The 22,310-nt window shown below is 41.3% G+C and overlaps 1 protein-coding gene across 5 annotated transcripts in view; it reads right to left on the bottom strand.

Moving 5' to 3' along the window:
- Positions 1–22,310, bottom strand: part of TRAPPC8 (trafficking protein particle complex subunit 8) — a 57,912-nt gene that overhangs the window by 22,677 nt on the left and 12,925 nt on the right. For 2 of the 5 annotated variants that reach the window (XM_075270580.1, XM_075270581.1), the window contains 12 exons: positions 15,707–15,796; positions 15,259–15,433; positions 13,416–13,569; positions 12,376–12,466; positions 10,853–11,103; positions 9,909–10,024; positions 8,784–8,934; positions 7,063–7,163; positions 4,762–4,867; positions 3,083–3,214; positions 2,395–2,619; positions 43–151 (listed from right to left, as the gene is read on the bottom strand). In XM_075270580.1, the coding sequence (XP_075126681.1) occupies positions 43–151; positions 2,395–2,619; positions 3,083–3,214; positions 4,762–4,867; positions 7,063–7,163; positions 8,784–8,934; positions 9,909–10,024; positions 10,853–11,103; positions 12,376–12,466; positions 13,416–13,569; positions 15,259–15,433; positions 15,707–15,796 (1,701 nt within the window). Of the gene's footprint in view, positions 1–42; positions 152–2,394; positions 2,620–3,082; positions 3,215–4,761; positions 4,868–7,062; positions 7,164–8,783; positions 8,935–9,908; positions 10,025–10,852; positions 11,104–12,375; positions 12,467–13,415; positions 13,570–15,258; positions 15,434–15,706; positions 15,797–20,804; positions 20,889–22,310 lie in introns of all 5 variants that reach the window. The other 3 variants (XM_075270577.1, XM_075270578.1, XM_075270579.1) reach the window with 3 other exon arrangements.

Below are 22,310 nucleotides of genomic sequence, written 5' to 3'. Positions count from 1 at the left end.
TTGGTGAGAACTTTGGCTAAGTCAATGAAAATGGATACTGACCTTCGGCTGGTCTTCTATCATGACCAAAGAAGACACGAGTCTCGGAACAATTGATATATGGTAGTGGTAGCTGAGGTAATGGACTATCTGGAGATTGCTGACACACATTCTAGAGCAAAACATAAAATACAGGATTATATAGTCAGAAATCTACAGTCCAAAGAGCAAAATCAACAACTTGTAGGATCATTCCCACTACAGAAGGTCCAATATATATATATATATATATATATATATATATATATATTAGTATAATTGTGTATGTAGTAAAAAAACTGCATGTTTTTTCCTGCAGTAAAGAATAGCACACAATACTATATATTTCACCTGTAAGTTGATGGCCATAAATTTGTAAACATCACGTTCACTGATTTAGCACAAATGAGATACTAGGTATAGTAAAATGTGGTACTAACTACTGCAATAAAAAAAGCACCGAGTGAACCAAGCCTTTGAAAGCAGTAGGTAAGTTTTCTGGAGCAGAATAGGTGACAGGTATGAGATTGGTAGGGGTCCCACAACTGAGAAGCCCACCAATGAACTACCTAATTGACAAGGCCAAGTGTTCGGAGGATCGTTACATCTTATTCACTGAATACCAGTGAGGATGATGTTACGACTCATAGAAACACTTTTTTTTTTTTTTTGCTTACATAGACAGTACAGATCAAAAGTTTGGACACACCTTCTCATTCAAAGAGTTTTCTGTATTTTCATGACTATGAATATTGTAGATTCACACTGAAGGCATTAAAACTATGAATTAACATGTGTGGAATTATATACGTAACAAAAAAGTGTGACCTATTCTGCTCCGGAAAACTTTTTACCTACAGCTTTCAAAGGCTTGGTTCACTCAGTGCTTTTTTTATTGCCGTAGTTAGTACATTTTACTATACATAGTATCTCATTTGTGCTAAATCAGTGAACGTGAAGCTTACAATTTTATGGCCAGCAACTTACAGGTAAAATATACACTGCCTGGCCAAAAAAAAAAGTCGCTAGTGTTAATATTTAGTTGGGCCACCATGAGCACGAATAACAGCACGTATCCATCTCAGCATGGAGTCTATAATGTTCTGTAGTGTAGACTCAGGGATTTTGATCGAATTCTCGAGTATCAGGTTACGCAGATTCGTTGGGGTGGTGAGTGACAGCGCAGGTTCCTTTCCAGCACATTCCAGTGTTTTGTGTGCTTCTCGTCGCACCCGGACACTACCATCACTCTGGAACAATGTGAAACGTGATTTATCTGACCACATGACCTTTCTCCACTACTCTAGGGTCCAATCCTTGTGGTCTCTTGCAAATGACAGGCGCCGACGTCTGTTGGTCTCTGTCGCCAATGGCTTTCGTGTGGCGACACAACTGTTGAGACCCATTCCTTTGAGTTCTCGTCACATTGTTCGCTCCAAAATGTGTCGCTCCGTCGAGTTGAACATCTGTGTGAGCTCAAAGGTGGTTTTCCGGCGGTTATTCTTCACCAGTCGCTTTAGGGACCTACGACCTCGAGTTTCGAGTATAGTCTTACGCCCACACTTTCTACGGTTGGAGGGGGGGTTCTCCACCATCTCGCCATGCTCGTATGATATGCTGAACAGTTCTCTGTCCGATACCAGTTAATTCGGCTATCTCCTGGTCGATTTCTTGGCCTGATGCAATCCAATGACTTGCCCCTTCTTGAAGGCACTAACATCTCTTCCTCTGGTAGCTCTTCCGTTGGTAGACATCGCTTCACACCTTTAGTTATGATCTGCACTTGACAGGCTACAGCTCAATTATATATATTCAAGAATATATGCAAACTCCTGTCATGAACAGTTCATAATTATATCAGGGGTGGAACGGTACCTTGTTGCACAACGTGACTTTTTTTTGGGCCAGGCAGTGTATCATGTGCTATTCGGTACTGCAGGAAAAATCATGCAGTTTTTAAACTACAAAAACACTGTGTGACAGGCTAATGTGGATGCTCAACGCAAACCCCCACATTACAGCTCCTAATAAACGTTCATACAATATCCATATGCATTTCTTTTTCAGTCACAGAACTTCACAAACACAGACACAGGAACATACAAACTCCAGTGCATACATTCCCAAAAAGGGACAGGGAGGAATAAAGTTTCACTTTGGGTTATGCAATAATGCTTTGCAGATCACAAGTCAGTCTCCTTCAAAGAAAGTGCTAATATTCTATGAAACTGTGCAGTTTTGATTCCTGGTTTCAATACTAGACCTGTGAAAACCTGAAAATCACAATGAGAGGAAACAGTTTCTATTTTTATTCATGGGACTGACGTTATATGCTTTCTTACAGACAGTACCATGCTTTGTGAAATGAGGATTTACCTTATAAACATAGAGATACTCCCGGAGGAAGGTTCCTTGCTGCGATGCTGGCTGTTTGCTGTCATTTATTAGAATATGCCTGAAGGCAGATACGGCATTGTCCAGCTGCCGCAAGGTAACAGACTGACGGCCAATGGTAAAGTTTATATGGTCTTCAGCAAGGGACCAGCCTTTTCCTTTGTAAACTTGCATTGCCTGGCAATAACACCTAAGGGCATGTTTCTTCTGGGCACAAGAAAGAAAAATACATCAGAAAACTGGATAATAAATTCAACTGCACATTCTAACTACCGGTATGTAAATTTTACTAGTTATGAGAAAAATTAAAATGCATTTTTCAGCCCCAAATGCTGGTTTGATACTGATAGGCAATCCTCAGTCTGTGAGGGCTTGACATCAGAACCCCTCACAGATCAGTTGTTCCAGCAGTGGATGGGATCAGCTCTGCTCCTTTTGAGATATTGCAGTGAACCATCCACTGTACAGTGCAGTCCACTGCTCTGCCTTGTCCTCTTACTGCAGTGGTGCCAGTGAACAGCCCCATTACTAAAATAAAAACAAACTGCTGTAACAGCTGATCAGCGCAGGGTCCTTGGGTTGTGTCTCCATAGATTAGATATGTTTGAAAGAAGTATTTAGGGCTGGAAGACGTCTTTTATATTTCCATTTCCTTTTCGGATGTTCTCACCTGGCCTGCTTTACTAAATCGATGGCCTGCCAGAATCATGTGGAAGGCAAACTTCCTCACCATCGGACTCTTCATGTTGATGAAGCAATGAGCAGCTTGCTCAAGAAGAAGTGCACTCCGAAGATCTGAATCCTGTGGTCAGGGAAATATTATGTACCAGTATATTATCACAGATAAATATTACAAGCCACAAAGACTGAAGAAGATATTTCATAAATATAAAACCTCTAAAAAGGTCACTCCCAAAATGGAAGTCTCCTTTTTCAACACTTCACAAGAATAGGAAAGTCATTTTCCATCGATAGAAAACGTCAAAGCTTTGTCTCTAGCGCCACCTTGTGGAAATATAAGCAAATTTGAAGAAAAAAAAAAAAAGGAAAAATTTACAAATAAAATGGAGCACAAATACTTAGCTAGGGCTACATGAGGACTTTGGCAAAGACACAAGTTGCCGCAACATGACATTAGCCAGAAAGCCAGTAGCTGACTTTGGTGGTGTGGATTGTATGTCAGACCCAAAGGATAGATGTAAGCATCTAACGCCTACAGATAGCCACCTCACCAGGCAGGACAGGGATCCTCAATACAGGCTTGGGTCCCAGTGATAGATTGCATCTATGAGAGATTTATGGCAAATCTTGTGGATAATCTGTGAATTTCTGATATATATACCCCTTTAATGGCTAAATGAATGATGGCAGGGATAGCTGTGAATCTAATGTTAACACTGCTTGCCTTTTCACACTATAGTCAGCGGAAACAACACAGTCAGCTCAGCTAAACAAATCTTTGTATAATCTAAGACTTTATTATTGTGAGGTTTTTCTGTGTTGCAGCCATGGGCCACATACGGTGCCGCAGCCATGGGCCACATACGGTGCCGCAGCCATGGGCCACATACGGTGCCGCAGCCATGGGCCACATACGGTGCCGCAGCCATGGGCCACATACGGTGCCGCAGCCATGGGCCACATACGGTGCCGCAGCCATGGGCCACATACGGTGCCGCAGCCATGGGCCACATACGGTGCCGCAGCCATGGGCCACATACGGTGCCGCAGCCATGGGCCACATACGGTGCCGCAGCCATGGGCCACATACGGTGCCGCAGCCATGGGCCACATACGGTGCCGCAGCCATGGGCCACATACGGTGCCGCAGCCATGGGCCACATACGGTGCCGCAGCCATGGGCCACATACGGTGCCGCAGCCATGTGTCACCTTCACTGATTTAAGCTGGATTTCGCACCCAATGATCATTTCAATGTCAGAGCTCTGTGGTGCCATGCTGAGTGCCATACTGCTTCAGGTTCATTGAGGAGAAGTCTGGCCATAGACTACATTTCACGTTGATCACCAATAGTCACCTCTATAGAATGGAAATGAAGTGTGGCTAAAGAGCAGGGCACCATGCAATCCTAGTACAACAACCATGTCTCTGTGACATGTTAGCTATGGCTTTTCTACTAATAGATATTCATTTACTGTATATGGACTTTATAGATTACGAACTAAAAGAATAAAGGCTTTCAGTCCCATGTCCCTGTGTAAATTTTCAGCCAGTCTTAAGGGGGATGTATAAGCTATGGAGGATATTGAAAAAGGCCAGCAAATGTCTACAATGCATTCTTTAGCTAGACAGAACAGATAGCAAGAATATACAGAACATAAAACATACCTCACTTGTCAGTCGAATCAGAAGGCCAGCAGATTCTGAATATTTCCCCTGACTTTTTAATATTTCAGCACTCAATAGGACACACCGTTCTGCCAGAATCATACTCCTAGAGCAAAGCAAATTGGAAATTAAGAACCCTGCTGGAAAAGCAAACGAGTAACTTCAGCCTGCTTGTAACTGGACTGAGCAAGATTAACCAATGGAAATGACTAATCCTACATAATCTGGAAACATTGGGAAGTTATTAGTCCACATTACAGCTTTCCACAAATTTGTTATGCCTGTACCTTGTGCTACGAAGAACACAATTTAGTTTGTTGGCACCAGACAATCTTTTCTATGAAGTGTACCTCCGATGACAAAACCACTCTTGATAAATGAATTGTAACAGTCAATATAAGAAACTTTGTAAAATATCTTATTAAAGAAATAAGTAACCTTCTTCACTTATTAGGCTGGTCTTCATTTCACTCAGAGTATTTATCTGCATAGAATCAGTCTTCATAGTTACCTCACACAGAAGTCTATGGAGTGAAGAGGGGGGTGTTTGCTGCTGCTAACAGATACATCACCTCATTCCCTGCAGTGGTAAAGTCTTATCTTGAAGATATAGCAATGTCAGATCCGTCACTCAGTATAGAAGATCAAAGACGTTGCAGCTATTTTAGTGTCTTTTCCCTCCACCTTCCCAGTTCACAGACTTCTATATAAAAAGTTACTAATACTGTTACTATTCATTTATGAAAAGTTGTTTTAAAACTGGCAGAACACTTAAAGAATAAGTCCACCTATGACAGAATCGCTGCAGAAATTCTGCAAATTCTGTTCCACACACACAACTGAGTCTATTTCTACAGTCTGGGTGATTTTTCCATTCATTTTCTCAGCATCACATCTGCTGCATGTGAACCAACATCCTAACTGCAACCTGACTGAACGTGCTGGTTCTGGAGGCCATTTGCCTGAAAAACAGCGGTGGAGATTTATCAGGACCGACATTGACGGAAGTCTCTTGCACCAGGTAGGGGTATGTTCTCACTACTGTTAGGAACATTTGTTGCTCTCATCCAAAGGATGAGACTAACAGACATTACTGGTAGTAAAGTGACAGACGCAGACTGAGCCCCTTCTGTCTGCACCCATTCCCATTGAATATAATGTACAAAACACCACATGACAGATGCTTTCTAATGGCAGGTTCACACCTATGCTGGGTCTCCACTTTCAGGTTTCCATGTTCTGCCCGAGAAACTGGACAGGAGACGGAATCCGGCAGTCAGTTTTCCAACTCACTCATTTGAATGGGTTTGCAAAGTGTCTGCCTGTGTGCGTTTTCTGCCTCTCCACGGCGAAACCGTTTTTTTTCTAACCGGACACAAAGTCAGACATGCAGAACTTTGTGTCCAGTTAAAAAAAACAAAACAAAAACAGACCAGACGACGCTCACGGGTGGACACTGACTGCCGGGTTTCCATCTCCTGTCAGCAGAAGACGGAAACCCACAAAGCGGAGACCGGGTGCCAATGTGAACCCGCCCTTATAACATCTTTTATACTTCTGTAATGAAAGAAAAAGTTCTTCATGTAGGACTTTGTCTTCCATCAGAAACGTTTAAAAAAAAAACAAAAACACATGAACAAAGCTTCTGTGATATTTTGACACAGGGGTGAATGCAGACGGACACCAGAAGGAGGTGGCTCTGTCTACCTCTGTAGTGTACGAAAGATGGATGAAAGGACATTAAATAATGGTAGTGTAAATCCACCCTAAGATGTGCCGAATTTATTAAGATGCCTCTTATTTTACGCCTCTGAGGCCCGCTTCACATCTGCGCATGGGTTTCCATTCGAGGAGTCCGCTTGGGGACCCCCGAAAGGAAACTTAATCTGCATAAAAAAAGCAGTCACTAAGGAAACAATGGCCTGAACGCCAATGTGAACCAGGCCTTAGAAAATTAGGTGCATTTCCTGTCCTTTGTAACCATGGATCTCCAATCTATGCCAGCTAACATCTAGTGTATATTTAAGATATTATATAGCCAGCTTCAGGTGTATATTACATTAAATTTGTTGAGTTACTCCACCAACTACTTGAAAAATGGTGTGTGGTGGGGGGCAAATACACCAAATTTTGGAGACCTATCACCCAACTTTAAACCCCAAAGAGATTTTGTAACAGAGACATACAAGGGGGAGCACAACAACATTTCACGGGACAACAAAATTTCTGAAGCAATACAATGCATATCTTCTAAAACACTTCCACAATGAAAATTCCCATCCTGCACAGTCAGTATCTTACTTGCATATGTCCCTGTAGGTCTGTATTGCAGTGTCCATGTAATGAGCTGGGTACGGTCTCGGTGCACCTGGTTGCAAAAAAGCAGATACTGCTGCCATTTCCTGAAAAGTAAAGACGTACATATGAGGATGTGATAAGGATGAATCAGCCTAGTATCAGAAGAGATCATACCATAAAATCTCCAGCTAGGTCAAAGAACACACAAAAAAAATAAAAAATAAATATATGGTCGCCCTTGTTGTTTGTTTCAAGTTAATACAGAAAATGCTGCATGCTGACAAACAGTCTTGTAGAAATCCCACACAGAGGTTAATATCGTACTGATATGCCCCATCTTTGGCTGGAGACCAAATGAGGGGGAGGGGGCTAGTTCAAACGGCAGGACCTTTCGCCACCTCCAAATCATTGCATCCTACAACAGGACTTCAGCACGATTGGAATTTACTTTTTACAGTTTTCTTAGTCTTTCTTTAGATTACTGTGTTTTTTATACAGTTTAGTGATGCAGGGGCAGGGCTACAACCTGTGACATGGATGTGATACTGGTATTCTTTTGTTTTCTTATAGGCAGCATTTTAATATAACCCTTAACATTGTCATTTCCATTAGCCCCAAATCAAGAAGGAATATAAATTTCTTAGCAGTCACTGCAGAGCTGATCTGGGTCTTCATAGCCAGCATCTCCATTAGGTCCCTGGTACCTGGGAGGAGGCTGTAAGGTAGCGGCTATCACAGTCACCTATACAGCACTCACTGAGCACTGTGTATTTAGCAATTGGGAGATAGGGACAGACTCTTTGGGAGTCTATCACTAGCAGCCAGCACTCCTGCGGCTCAACTGCATAATCTTGTGCAGCCGCTAACTTTGCAAGGATTTACCAATACATCCTTGCAGAGTTATATACCCACCGTCTAGAAGTATATAGTTGATGGGCAGTCGGACAGAGGTTAAAAAGTACAAGATACTAAATGCTACCTACAGGCCAAGTTCCTTACAAAGATACTTTTACATTACATCCCACCTCTCAGTTTAATATACATGTCAGGGATTCTCCCAACACAAGTTCAAAAGATCCAGAAAGTGGATGGTGGCGCTTATAGAACAAAAACATTTAAAAAAAATATTAAATAAAAAAAAGCAGCTATGGTTTTGTTACTGGGTGACTATGTTGTGCTCCATTCCATCCAGCAGAAAGCCAAAACCTCAATCATTGGGCCTAATCATTGGGGAAGCACGCCGGCACGCAGACCTTGCCGGCGGCCGGCACGCAGACCTTGCCGGCGGCCGGCACGCAGACCTTGCCGGCGGCCGGCACGCAGACCTTGCCGGCGGCCGGCACGCAGACCTTGCCGGCGGCCGGCACGCAGACCTTGCGTTTTATACAGTCCCTGCAAAATGAATGGGATCCTAAAGCAGTCACATTTTTGGAAATCACAGAATGTCAATTGTACCTACGGAAACGGTGGTTTCTATATAGGTCTAATGAAAACAAAGTCCACAGGAAAAAACTCTAGCTTTTCTGTGAAATGTGCTGCGGGAAAAAAAAAAAAAAAAAACACGATGCGTTTCACATGGCATGTTTTCCTGCAATGCGTTTTTGCTGCGGAATGCTACATGGGGCCTTTGCCTAACTATTACAATTTGTATTACTTTAGTTCATTTTATAACAGCAAACAAAAATATAATAAAAATGAAATACAAAATGTAGTGTGATACATACCAGAGCCCCTGCAGCATAAAGCATTGCTTGGTCATTCAGGAAGTCCTTTTTTGCACTGTGATAACAATTGTACGCCAAGTCATAATGCTGCACCAGAAAACACAAATCAGCCATTTTCCTTATCTGAAGCTCAGGAGCCTCTGGTGGATACCTAGACACATATAAACGCAATAAATCAGCACATTAATATTAATGATAAAGACTCAAACTGTTTACAAACGCAGAATACCAATCTACGTAAAGTTTACACTTCAAAAGGGCACAGTAATAGACATTTTCTGAATTACCATCACTAGAGAAATAAGAGAAAATCATTCAACGCTCATGAACATCCAAAAACATTCTTCAAACTAATCCTGTCTAAAGATTCATTTACACAGCCAAATCCCAGCCAGGATAAGCACCGCGAAACATGACAAGTGGCACTCATTTGCATCGGCCTACTACACAGGTCAATGCAAAGTGAATGGGAGAGGAATGATCGCCACTGCGACGGACTGTCTCCAATTTTGGCTGCTCTGATAAACAATGGCACACATCCCTCATTACACAGGGTGATGTTCTGCAGATAAGCTGCATCCTTTATGGAAATAGGCTAGTTCGGTTGGTCTATGTAGTTTCCATAGCCACTATTCACCTCTATAAGAGTTAAGGAAGCAGCATAGAGCAGCGCAACTCGGCTGTTCCAGTATATCCCACGATAGGAGCCAGGACTTAAAGGGTTATTCCCATCTTGGTAGATCTCTGCAATAGCTGCTCTTAAGTCTATATGACATTAGAAATACATTTTTCCTTTTAATTACATGGACCATAATATACAGCAATAATTATACATCTCTATATCAGGGTAAGTTTACGAGGTAGCCCCCTATTTTGTTCCAACACAAATAAAATCCCTTCTATTAAACAACGGACACCAATGAATACCTAGGGTCACCAGTGACTGTAATGGAGTTCACCAGGTATCAGCAATGGCATCCGTCATTTTACCAGCTGAAAAAGGCCTGCATACAAGACTTTTTCCATCTACAATTTTCAAAAGACTCTGGATGTAGACACAGATGTGAACATAGCCCAACTATAGGCATAGGTCTTTGAAAAAAAAAAAAGTAATAGAAGACTTACAATAATCCTGAGGTATTCTTTAGCTCATTAACGCTTTTCTCCGGTACTTTACCACCAGTGAACCACTTCTTTGTTGCAGAAAGCAGCGATCTACTCAGTCCCTTTCTGGATATCAACTGGAATGAAAACACAAGTAGATGAAATGTAAAATTAATGGAGTCACGACTGTGGGGACTTTATTGTTCAGGTTTTGCTACATTACACTTTTTTATATCAGCTACTGGCATGGCTCGAACGGCATGATATACAGTACAGACATACCCTGCCCTGAGAAACCACAGTGACCACCCACTTGGATAACAGTCCCTACATTACATAAACACTAAAAGGGCTTATATCTTTGGAACGACTGAACAGATTTGGAAAAAACAAAAACGCTCCAGATGACAGTGGCTATCAGATGATGTAATGTATGTCACTGAGATTTTCAGTCCTGGCTCTGCTTGTGTGTAGAGATTTTACCATGGACGGAAAAAAAATACTGCAATTCTTGGTATAAAGCTAGGACTAGGCTGTTAATCGGAAAATAACCAAAATCGGAAGTCAGCAGTGAAGTTTGTAGAAACAAAGCCCACAAGAAAATAGCTTTTTGTTTTTTCCTATTCATAATTAATAACAGAAAATGGCTGTGGCAGAAAAATGGGTTTAAAGAGTCCAGTGGGCGGTCCTACACAGGTTTTGTATGTTTAGAGGGAATGCTGCCAGTCACAGAGCAGGACCACCCACTGGACTCCAAACTATACATTACATGGAGCAGTGTAAATAAATGACTGGTTATAGTGAATCTATTCAGTATATATCAATCTGCACAGCTCCTCCTGCTTTATAACATGATGCCTGGACTGTACTTTCATGTGACAGGTTCCCTTTATTCTTTTATTGACCAATCTTATAAGTGAAACAGGCCAATACGTATCTCTACAGTCAAATCAAAGCATCCTTACCTGATCATTCAGCTGTCTTATTGTCTTTTCTACATGTGGTATAAGTCCTCGGAAGGTAAATTCTTGTATGAACTGCCTAATGCGATCATGGTCGGTGAGCGTCAAACAACTGCCATGAAGTGCTCCCGTCATTGCCTTCTTTGTCTCAGCTGTAGTACCTGGGGGTCTTCCATTATCAAGACCATCAAAACTACCACCAGCATCACTAAGCTGGTCAAGCGGATGTGTCTTTAAATTGTTCGATAAAGCCTCTAAGGAGAAATCAGAAAAGTCCAGAGTTACAATCAGAAAACCAGGGGTGTAAAAAAATCAAGGGGGGGCTCCAATCTAAACCATCTTTATTTGTGGGACATCTAGTTGTACACTACGCCATGATAGCAGCCTCAGTTACCAGGGCACACAGTCCTGAGGATGTGACAGCTGTCCAGTTAGACCTGTCCCTCAACAATCATTTGGGATCTTTCCACTGCACACAGCCAGGGCTCCACAACTACCGCCCATTAAGGCCGTGTTCTCACTGTGCTTTTTTGTTGGTCGATGAACTCCCAAAGCAAAAAATAAACCTTTGACTTGGAGTTGCAATCAAAACGCATACTAACATGTCAAAAACTGAAAAAACTGAATGTGAATGACAGAAAGTGTGAATCTATCTTTAAAGGGAGTTATCTAGGATTAGAAAACATGGCTTTCTTCCTCTTCCCAGGAAGTGATATCATGTTAATTGTACAAAAAGAGAAAAACATGGCCTGCAGGCGCTGTGTTGTAGTTGTGGCGGTGGCTGTGCAGCGCCGCGCCCAGTAGAGTAGGGACCCACTATAAAGAGGTTGCCGTGAAGTGGTTAGTGGGCTTATGCACATTGATCAATATGTATACTAAGAACCTCATGTTCGGTATTGTAAAATTTGCTGAGAAGCGCTAGATTAATGTATAAGGTTGGGATGTGCGGGCCATGTTTTTCTCTTTTTACATCATGTTAAATGTTCACATTGCTACACTGCAGCTTGAATGGGACTGAGGCTGAACATTACAATGTGAGAAGAAAGCAGCCATGTTTTCTAATCCTGGATAACCCTATTAAGGGCTCGTTCACATCTGCGCCCTGTCTCCGTTCTGCAGGTTTCTGTTTCCTGCACAAAACAGAGGCAGAAGACAGAAACCTGCAGAACTCTTTTATACCCCTTCATTTGAATGGGTGTGAAAGATGTCCGGCCATGAGCGTTTTATGCTCTCCGCCGCAAAACCGTTTTTTTTTTTTAAATCAGACACAGAGTCGGACATGCAGTACTCTGTGTCCGATCTTTAAAAAAAACGGTTTTGCGGCGGAGAGCATAAAACACCGCTGCTCCCGGCCGGACCAGCTCTGACAGCTTTCCGTCTTCTGCATGCAGAAAACGGAAAGCTGAGAACGGAGACCCGAATGCTAGTGTGAACCTAGCATAAGCTTGTACCACATTCTATAGTAATAAGAGACTTAGGAGAACCTATAGAGTTTAATAACAAATAAACTGTAAATATATTCCAACCTTTCTCATAGTTTTCCAGCCCGTCAACGGGCACAAGATGGTCTAAATTTTTATTTAGCTGAACAGCATTAGAAGAATCTTCATAAGAATCCTAGAGAGATGACAAAAGGAAAGAAAATCAAGGTCTGCAATAGACGATAACTGACATAAATCATTACTCTATTAATGTACATGCCGTTCCAGAGACAAAAGGTGTGGAATCTTAGACCGCCTTCAGAAGTGGTGAGCTAGCTGTGAGAATAAGCAGCAACGTCACAACAATTTTAATACACTATATGCAAAATGTTAAATCTGCACCGCTGCTATAGGGAACCCAAAGCATTGTACATTAGAAAACGTACAACTGTGGACATGGAGGGATAATTCATTTATCATGACATAAAAATCACACCGTGCCTTACTGACCCCAGGTGAGCTGATTCACGACTATAATGCTCCCAAATAATAGATCTTAACCATACTAAGTGAATGGGGTTTACTTCACTCAGGTCACATAAGACTGAAACCACACAGTAAACATTATTACAACTATCTGATCAATGAATCAATGGACTCTGAAAACTCCATTCACACGTAACAGAAAAATATTAGTAAGGGTAAGTTCACAAGCAGAAACCTCTCATTCAAATGAATGGGAGACGATTTTTCAGGCGAATTTTGAAGCAGATTCGGCATCCGCCTACAAAAAAAAACTCCATGTGAATATACCCTAAAGGAGAAGAAGTCACTCCAGATATAAAATCTTCAGCAGGTCAGTTAGGTCGCAGATTTTTATGCTTTCGATGTATAGGGATAAAATCATGAATGCCGCTAAACCTGCACTAATACCAGTTTACTACTTATTTGTACCCCTAAGGAACCTTAATGCATGTATACAAATGATAAAGACGGGGAAAAGGGACTTAAATGACTGAACTACATTTGAAATACAGTGGCAACTACAGAGGACTGATGGGGGCGCCACTGACTAAATGACAACCATGACATCCTATTAGATGAGGACTTCGGCAATAAGCTGCATATATTCTGTCACTACATACCTGACTGTGAATGCTGTTTTTCTGGATGTACTGACTCCAGGGATCAGGGATCTGTTCATCTGCTCCTTTACTGGATGTTCTGGAATTAACTTTGAGTAAGTAGCATCCCTGAGTCCCATAGCGCTGGATCATTTCTTCATAAATGGAATCAGCCCTTGACAAAAAACATGGACATACTAAGAAAACACATTTAACAGGATTAAGAGCACATAACGCCCCCCTCCAAAGGATTCAGCCATTACATTGTACCCTCTCCTTTAAAGGGTTGTCAGCTTTGGACTTTGTTGACAGCTGGCATTTGTTAAAAGAATCCCCTGTCTATAGGTTCATCAAAGACTGTCCCCCTGCTGGGACCCCCAGTGATTCGCTTCCATCAGTAGGGAAACCATGCCGTTCATGTTCAATTTCCCCCCCATCAATGTCAGACAAAAGAAAAAAGGAATTACTCTCTGTCCGTTTAAAACAAGGAGTTGCCTGTGTAATGCAGGACAGGCCGTGCCATTCTAGTCAAGACCTAAAAAAGGACCCCCTATACTAACTCAGAATTCCTTAGGAGTGTATATTACAATGGAGTTTCTAGACTAGATAAACCCCCTTTAAATAAAAGAGGAGAACCGTGTACATAAGCTTAGGGAGCGTTCACACTACCGTCGGTGTCCGACATGTAGTGTCCGCTCCTAGTGTCCGCTCAAAATCTGTCACGGACACTAGGAGCGGACACTAGATGTGTCCGTGACACCTGTCATTCACTTGAATGGGCATCGGGTGCGTTCTTTTGCACTCCGTGCCCGTCCTTTCCTGTCCGCAAGAGAAGATGTCCGACTTCTCAAGCGGACAGAAGAACCCTACATGCAGGGTTTTTCTGTCCGCTTGAGAAGTCGGACATCTTCTCTTGCGGACAGGGAAGGACGGGCACGGAGTGCAAAAGAACGCACCCGATGCCCATTCAAGTGAATGACAGGTGTCACGGACACATCTAGTGTCCGCTCCTAGTGTCCGTGACAGATTTTGAGCGGACACTAGGAGCGGACACTACATGTCGGACACCGACGGTAGTGTGAACGCCCCCTAAGTCTAAATGAATAACTTCAGGAATGGAGCATGTGTTTGAGAAGAAATAAACATATATTTGGAGGAAATTTACTATTTACTTCTATACTAGAAAGTTAAAAAGGACCTTTCATGTCCTCTATGTGCCATGCTTCATAACACTGCAAAGCCAATTTCAGCACACTGACAGTTTTGCAGGTATGCACCCCTATGCCAGAAATATCCTAGCTGTTAATTTCGGTATTGTATTGTCAGAGGGGTCGGCCTGAGAGCCTCATATTGGCAAATTTTTTTTCTTCCCCAATTGTACTCTCCATGCAACTTTTCCAATAAGTGGATGTGTCAGCATGGACTCAGCAACATAAGACATGGCCTCTTTCATGTCTTATGTAATATAATTTAGACCAAAATTTACATACATTATATCTTATATCTATGACTGCTCCTAGCTGGTGTAGAATTGAGAGTCTGATAGCTCAGTGGTTAGCACTGTTGCCTTGCAATGGAGTGAAGTCCTGCGTTCCAATTCAGTCAAAACAACATCTGCAAGGAGTTTGTATGTTCACCCTGTATTGGTGTGGATTTCCTTAGAGTACTCCGGATTCCTCCAATGCTCATGCGCACAGACACTGGACATCCCACTAAATGAGGGGCACTGTTTATTTTCTAGCAATTTCACTAAATTCCACTATAATATATGTAGAAATTCAAAGGAATGAAACAATAAGGAACGCCAGATATGTATTGTGCAGAGCTACAATATATAGTGCATACGTCTAGGCTCTTATCTCACCTTTTCTCATCCCCACCGCTGACATCATGTAGCAGCACATAATACTTCAAAGTGTTTGGTGTAAACCATTTGGGATAGGAATAGTCATTGCTGTGCTGAATTCGATGCTGCTCTTGTGACAGCTTTAAAAACTGTTCCACAGGTTCAGGTTCATGTGAAGAAACAACCAGCATGCCTGGGGTGCTTGTTAAGTCAATGAACGAAATATGAGGCACTATATTAGGGCTGGACGATTATAACCTAAATGAAAATCAAGAATAACTAGCTAGCATATCTATATGTTATAGATATGATTTCAGACTGTATAAACATATGCCCTTCCAAGGGTTCAATTTGAATCAGTTTCTGCTTATCTGTTCAGCTAATGGAGTCAACAACTCTTCTGATAAACTGTATAGGTTTTGACGATTTCTTAGTTATCCAACGCCATTGAGACGAAAAAGGATACAGGCCAAGTAGTGGTTTAAGAACTCGTGATCTGACGCTGGCATGCACTGAAAAAAGCTCTCCCGGTACGACTCAAACCAAGGTGTAGTCGCTGTAAAATAAGGAATAGTCATCAATAAGATACTGTGTGCACATAGAAAGTAGTACATACGGTGGAGACCAATGTGTATAGACAGACTACATATACTGCTTGAGTAGGGACCAGGGTACATAGAGGAAAAAGTGAAGGACCTGAATTAAAACACATTAAGGTGAACAAATAAACATCTCTAAAACATATTATATATTAGCTACAGCTGAAAATGAAGTCTAAGTGATGTGAGCGTTACAATGAGAACGGCAAGATTTGGATATTTTTTACTACAGTTGTACATGTCGCAAAGTGCTAGAAAAAAAAAAAAAAAAAAAAAGTCACACAATCCTAGTCCTCAGTAATACAGCTCTGGGTTATGTGTGAGGATAAGACTATATGCACACGTCCAGGGATAGATACACAAAAACCATGACATAATATATTAGCAGAGAATTCAATGAGAATTTGGAAATTGTAAAGTACGCCTTGCAGATTTCTTCTGTGCAGATTTTGTCTTGTGAAGATTTTTCATTTTTCCGTATGCCAATTTTCTGCTGCCGATTTCATGTATATTTATTACACTGACCTCAAAGCAAAAATCCAGATGAAAGCTATATCAAACCTGAATGTACAACCTACAAGCTCAACAATATGCCAGGAACTCCTCAAGAGTTGGTGTGGATTTTCCATGCAGTAATTTGTTTGATTTTCCACAGTTATTTGCTTTTAAAACTGTGGTTTTTGATGAGGATTTTCCACATTAACATCCTAAATGTGTGCATATAGTCCTACTAGGACATCCATAGTGCATGGAGTCCTACTGAAATGTCATGTTCCATCCTGTACCATATCATGTATTTATTGCTATGTTCATATATGCTTTGGATCCTCCTCATGAACGCACAGCATGCAGCGCTATTTTTATGTCAAAATGACAGACCCCTCAACAGAACCCAAAAGCTATACAAACCAAAAACTATAACCAAATAGAAAATATAGGTTGCAATGCATAAAAAGTAAACCAGACGTCAGATGCATTTTTCTGCAATTATCAGGAAAGTCACAATTCTACAAACTATTACACATTTTAGAGCAGTTTACAGTGTGTTAATGACCTTTAGTGTTACCACACTTCCTGAAGTACGTTGCAGGCGTAGCATTGTGATTTCATGTTTAAGTATTGTCAATGACCCCCTGCCCCATCCAGGAAGGTGAGATCTGGGTACTGTTAACCAGTATATAGCAGTGCTGCATGGTCCAACCATTTATTCTGACTACAACACCCTGCGGAGCAGGAATGACTTGTAAGTCTCCATACTGCCTATGTAGGCAAACACTCTCCCTGATGTGTACGATTACCCCCTGACCCTGGTCTATAGTCTCTCACTCTGCCAAATCAGTATCCTTGCGCTATGCTGAGGAGGTCCAAAAGACCGAAACAGCGCTGTCCATAGCTGGGAATCTGTCCCTTTTGGAATAGAAATACTAATTTGGCAATTAAATCCGCATCATGACAGTAGACTTTTTAACTGAGTTAAGGATGCTGCCCTCTAGAGGGCGACATACTTAGTGCACTGTTTTCCTAATTACATCCTGGAGAATAGATTTGCATATTTTTTACCCTACAACACCCTGCTGTCAGCTAACTAGTATTAACGAAACCAAATACATCAGTGACCAGCTTTTACCCACATGTGTCTCTATGTAAGAAGCAGACACAAGACCTTGCAAACCAGTCCTCAAGTGTATGTGTCCTCCAAGCAGCAATACTGACTAACCTGTCTGTGTAATATGCACAAAGTCACTGAACTCAACTGTGTTCAAAACCTGAGCATGGAAGTGGATATGAGCGTGTACTTCTGGATAGAAGATGTTTGCCGCACTAGATCTCCCAGCTGAAGTGAAATAGTAGAGGTTACTGTAGCAAACGTACTATGCCAGTAGCTTCCTCTACAAAACTATTAACCCTCAAGTACTATCATGGTGTCTATCATACACCACTATCATACACATATCATTATGATAGACACTATGATAGCACTTAAGGGTTAAAAGGAGTTTTTCAGGACTTCTTCAGGATAGGTCTTCAATTAAAATATGTGTAGGACCAACACTGAGAACACCTGAGGACCAGCCGCTTTGAAGTGGTAGCAGTGCTCCCCAAGCACAAATGTATGATATAGTGTTTGTAAAGTATATGCAAATGCTGCAGCCTCCTAAAAAAAAAAAAAAAAAAAAAAAGCTAACAGGCCAAAGACCTCGGTGTCAGACCCTACTGATCTTTAATTGATCACTTATAGGTAATCAGTTATTGAGCCTGAAGAATTACTGTAAGACAGTAGTGTTGATGGAGAAGTTCCCATTACTACAGTTACTCCTAAGCCTGGGCAAGTGATCAAAGAATTTTGCCAAAAAGTTACGATATTGATTTTCATCACAATAGTGAAATCGATGTTAGTCCCGCCCCGGAGTCAGATCTATTCTATGCAGGCTTTGTCCTCCTCATGGAAACTATGATGAACAATTCCTTCTATGTAGTCAATTGTTGTGAGATAGGACAAAGAAGCCTACATCAGAAATATCAAGCTCCTTCCCCCTACTCCTACCACTTTGCTTTTAGGGCCAGTTCACATTAGCGTTTGCCTCCCGTCCGGAAGGAGTCCGCATGAGGACCCCCTGAACGGAATATAGCGCAACTGCAAGCGCTGTGCAGTTAAAGCGCATGGACCCCATAGACTATAACGGGTCCGTGTGCTTGCAGAGCACTGCCTGCACGAATGATTTGTGCGGGCAGTGCGCGGCAAGCACACGGACCCCATAGGTAAACGCTAATGTGAACCGGCCCTAAAAGCAAAGTGGAAGGAGTAGGACACAGCGCGGGGAGAATGATAGACCCGCAGGATAGTATTGCAGTATCCCTCCTTCAGAACCAGCATTGATTGGCCGAATGCTATACACTGTATAGCATTTGGCCAATCAACGCTGGTTCTTTTTTTTTTTTTTTTTTTTTTTAGTTTTAAATTCTGATTTTATTAGTTTTTACAATCTTACATATAGTTCACAAACAGTGAAAGTCATATTTTGCAGGAATCTAACAGTCAAAACATAAAGTTAGAATAAACAACAATTTAGTTTTAACATTAAGCAGAGCATGGAACAAGTAAGTAGTCTCTACATCAGGTGTGGAGAACAAGATTGCTTTTTTACCTGAAAGGGTGACAGTTAGAGTAAGCAAGAAGAAGGGGGGGTTGGGGAGGGGGGGTGGCTTGGTAAAAGGTAGATTAGGTATAGACAGGGTATTGAGTAAATGTGAGTGCAGAAAACATTAACAGATCCAGTTTATTACAGAAAAGTTCCCCGTAATATTCCAAGTGGGTCTCTCTGAGCGCTTGTGTGTGTGGATTTATACAGAGTCGAGAGTTTCATAGGTTGACCACCAGGGAGACCATGTTTTCAGATAAATATCTCGTGTCCGCGTTTGCCAGCTAATTAACTCCTCATATCTCGCTATCTGATGAACTTTTTCTAGCCATGACCGGATGGTAGGAGAAGAAGTCTGAAGCCAAAGGATAGGGATTAAAGATTTCGCTGCCTCTATCAGATGTGTGGCAAGGTCCCTTTTTGAAAGAGAGAGATTGGGGGTGGGTTTTGATAATAGTACAACCTCGGGTGAGAGAGAGATCTGTTTTCCTATAATTTTAGAAATGAGATGCTCAACTTTCAACCAAAACGGCTTGATAAGGTCGCAATGCCACCAGATGTGTAACATGCTACCTGTCTGTTTCTGGCACCTCCAGCATAAATTTGAGTCTGCTAGCTTATGTGTATAGAGCCACTCAGGGGTCTTATACCATCTTGTCAGAACTTTGTAGTGTAATTCTTGAAGTCTTACACATCTCGAAAATCCAGAGGAATTTTTCAAAATGGAGCTTATCTCGTCAGCTGAAAATTCAGTGTTCAGATCTCTTTCCCAGGAGTGAATAAAAGTGGGTTTAGAGCAACCTGGAGAGTTCAGCAGGATTGCTTTCAGATATGAGATTGTCCTAAAAACGTTGGTTCTGCAGCAGGCTCGTCTTTGCTAGTCCGGAGAGCTGGCAGCTTGCGGTTACGCGGAAGCTGACTTTTTCTCATAGGAATGCATTGACCAGCGTTGATTGGCCGAATGCTATACAGTGTACAGCATTCGGCCAATCAATGCTGGTTTTGGAGGAGGGATGCTGCAATGCTGGTTCCGAATCGAATCTTTACTGCGAATAGCTAGTAGTATTCGATCGAGTACGAGTATTTCAAATACCGTAGTATTCGATCAAATACCTACTCAATCGAATACTACTCGCTCATCTCTAATAAATACACATAACTGTAAAAAAAAGAAAACATTTCTATCCCAAATTCTATGATATTTTTTGACCCAATCACAATAATATATAGTGACATAAACTTAACACAGATGGGAAGGAACAAAACTGCATTAAATATTTTCTAAGCAACAATGGAAAATGAGACATAAGTGACTGTTATAGATGACACCTTCTGACAGATTAATATGATACTGTATAGGATTTCTTCTGGCTTGGCTTAGACTACTTGCTACTCGCCTACCAGCAGGTTGTTCTGAGATCTACTGCATATGGTACAGGCATGTTGTTCTAGTTACTGAATGCTAGACTAAGAAGCCAGAGTCTATATCGACACACAACTCAATACATGAAAAAAAAAAGTCATAGTGTACACCAAAAACAGAACACTTGGGTCAAAAGACAAAATTGAGACAAAAATTTCAAGGTAACAAGCCTTTTTTTGGTTCATTTTTCCATAGAATGGTGTGTTAGTAGATTACAGCAAACAAGTCAGATTAGTTAACCATCACCAATTGCTAGGTTTGGACAAAATTAAGTAAAAACACAACTAGATTAGGAGGTTGCTAGATAGTCCTAGCACAATGGTAAGGGAAAAGGAACTGAAAAAAACGGGACAAGGATTAGGTAGAGGGCGATTGTTTTTTCAGTCCCGGGCGCAATACTACCTGAATAAAACTTGGACTTGTTCAGTTCCGTCAATGTTTCTTTCCATTTATTGTACCAAGGGACACTAGCTTTAATAGAGCGATCTGATAGAGAGAACATGGCATTATTCAACTCAACTGTATATATAAGGAAGCGTTCTACAAAAGAATACAGAAGACCAGGAATGATGGGTAAGGATTTACAGTAAAATGATAGAAAATAACTTCTATAAAGAAAAGTCATAGCAATCCTAAACAAAACCTAAGGAGATGGCATGCAAAGTGACACTGATCTGGAACGTTCTGATCATTTTAGTACATCACTTACTACGGTATTATATTTGTAAAGTTACTCTTATATTGTTTCTGTATAACAAACTGTACTATAGTCCTGGGCAGCATTTTACACACTGCAGGCTTCAGAGCTGAAATCTCTGGTATATATATCACAGAATAACTAGACAAGACTTCTATCCTCTTAAGTTTGATAAGAACCTATATATTTTACCACCCATGTATTATAAAAACAGATATAACTGAGAAACTGGTCAGAATTTTACACTATTGGACAGAATACAAAGCAAAAAATTTTTACAGGGTTTTTTCTTTTTTTTTGTTTAGTTAGACATGAGAATAGCAGTGATAAAAACACAGCAAATCCAGAGGAATAAATACATTACCTACTGTGACCAATCTAGGAGAAAGCAAAGCATATTAAAGAGATCATTCACTTTTGCATAACTTTCCCAATTTGCAATTTATGGCAAGAGGTGAGAAGGGATTTCTGATCTTGTACGATCATCCCATACGTAAGACCATCCCAATCAGCGGGTTCATCTCAGGAAGAGAGCCATGATGTCACAGGTAGTGACATCACATGCCTTTCACTGAAGCCACAGTGGTCATGTGCAGGTGGGACTTCCGCCACACGTCAGTACAGGACCGAGACTACCAGACCGCGCGGAGAAGCACTAGAGCACCGTAGAAAGGTATGATTTTTTTTTTTTTTTCCCCCACTGCTCCCAGCCTATTTAAAACTTAAATGGGTTGTCCATTTTTGCCTGGACAACCCCTTTCAGTGCAGCCCTTGATGTGGCATACTCATTGTGACTTCCAACGAAAGCAAACTATACCCAAGCCATTTGACCCTTTCCATTGAAAGCTATGAAGGCTACAAAAAGAGGCAACCAACAGGTATATGATTAACATTACTGTTAGTTTGTTACAAAAGCTTTTTCGGGACTTACACACACATTGCAGAAAGACCAACCCCCCCCCTCAGGTCTCAGGCAGATATGTAAAACATTACAGGTGTGGTCTGTACATAATACGTATTGCCTGTATGACAGGTGGACTGGCCTTACCATAGTAGATACAACAACATGTGCAAAAAAAGGTCAATACTTTGGCAAATTATTTGTCAGGTCTTATTTTTTTTTTTTTTTTACATAACAGTCAGGCCTTATTCATATAGATGTTCTGTTTTACATGTATTAAACATTTGTGAAAAACAGAGGTATTGGTCTG

Source organism: Leptodactylus fuscus, chromosome 4, assembly GCF_031893055.1.
Source record: "Leptodactylus fuscus isolate aLepFus1 chromosome 4, aLepFus1.hap2, whole genome shotgun sequence".
Taxonomy (NCBI): Eukaryota; Metazoa; Chordata; class Amphibia; order Anura; family Leptodactylidae; genus Leptodactylus; species Leptodactylus fuscus.
The sequence above is the reverse complement of the archived record's forward strand: the minus strand, read 5'-3'. Positions and strand labels throughout refer to the sequence as shown.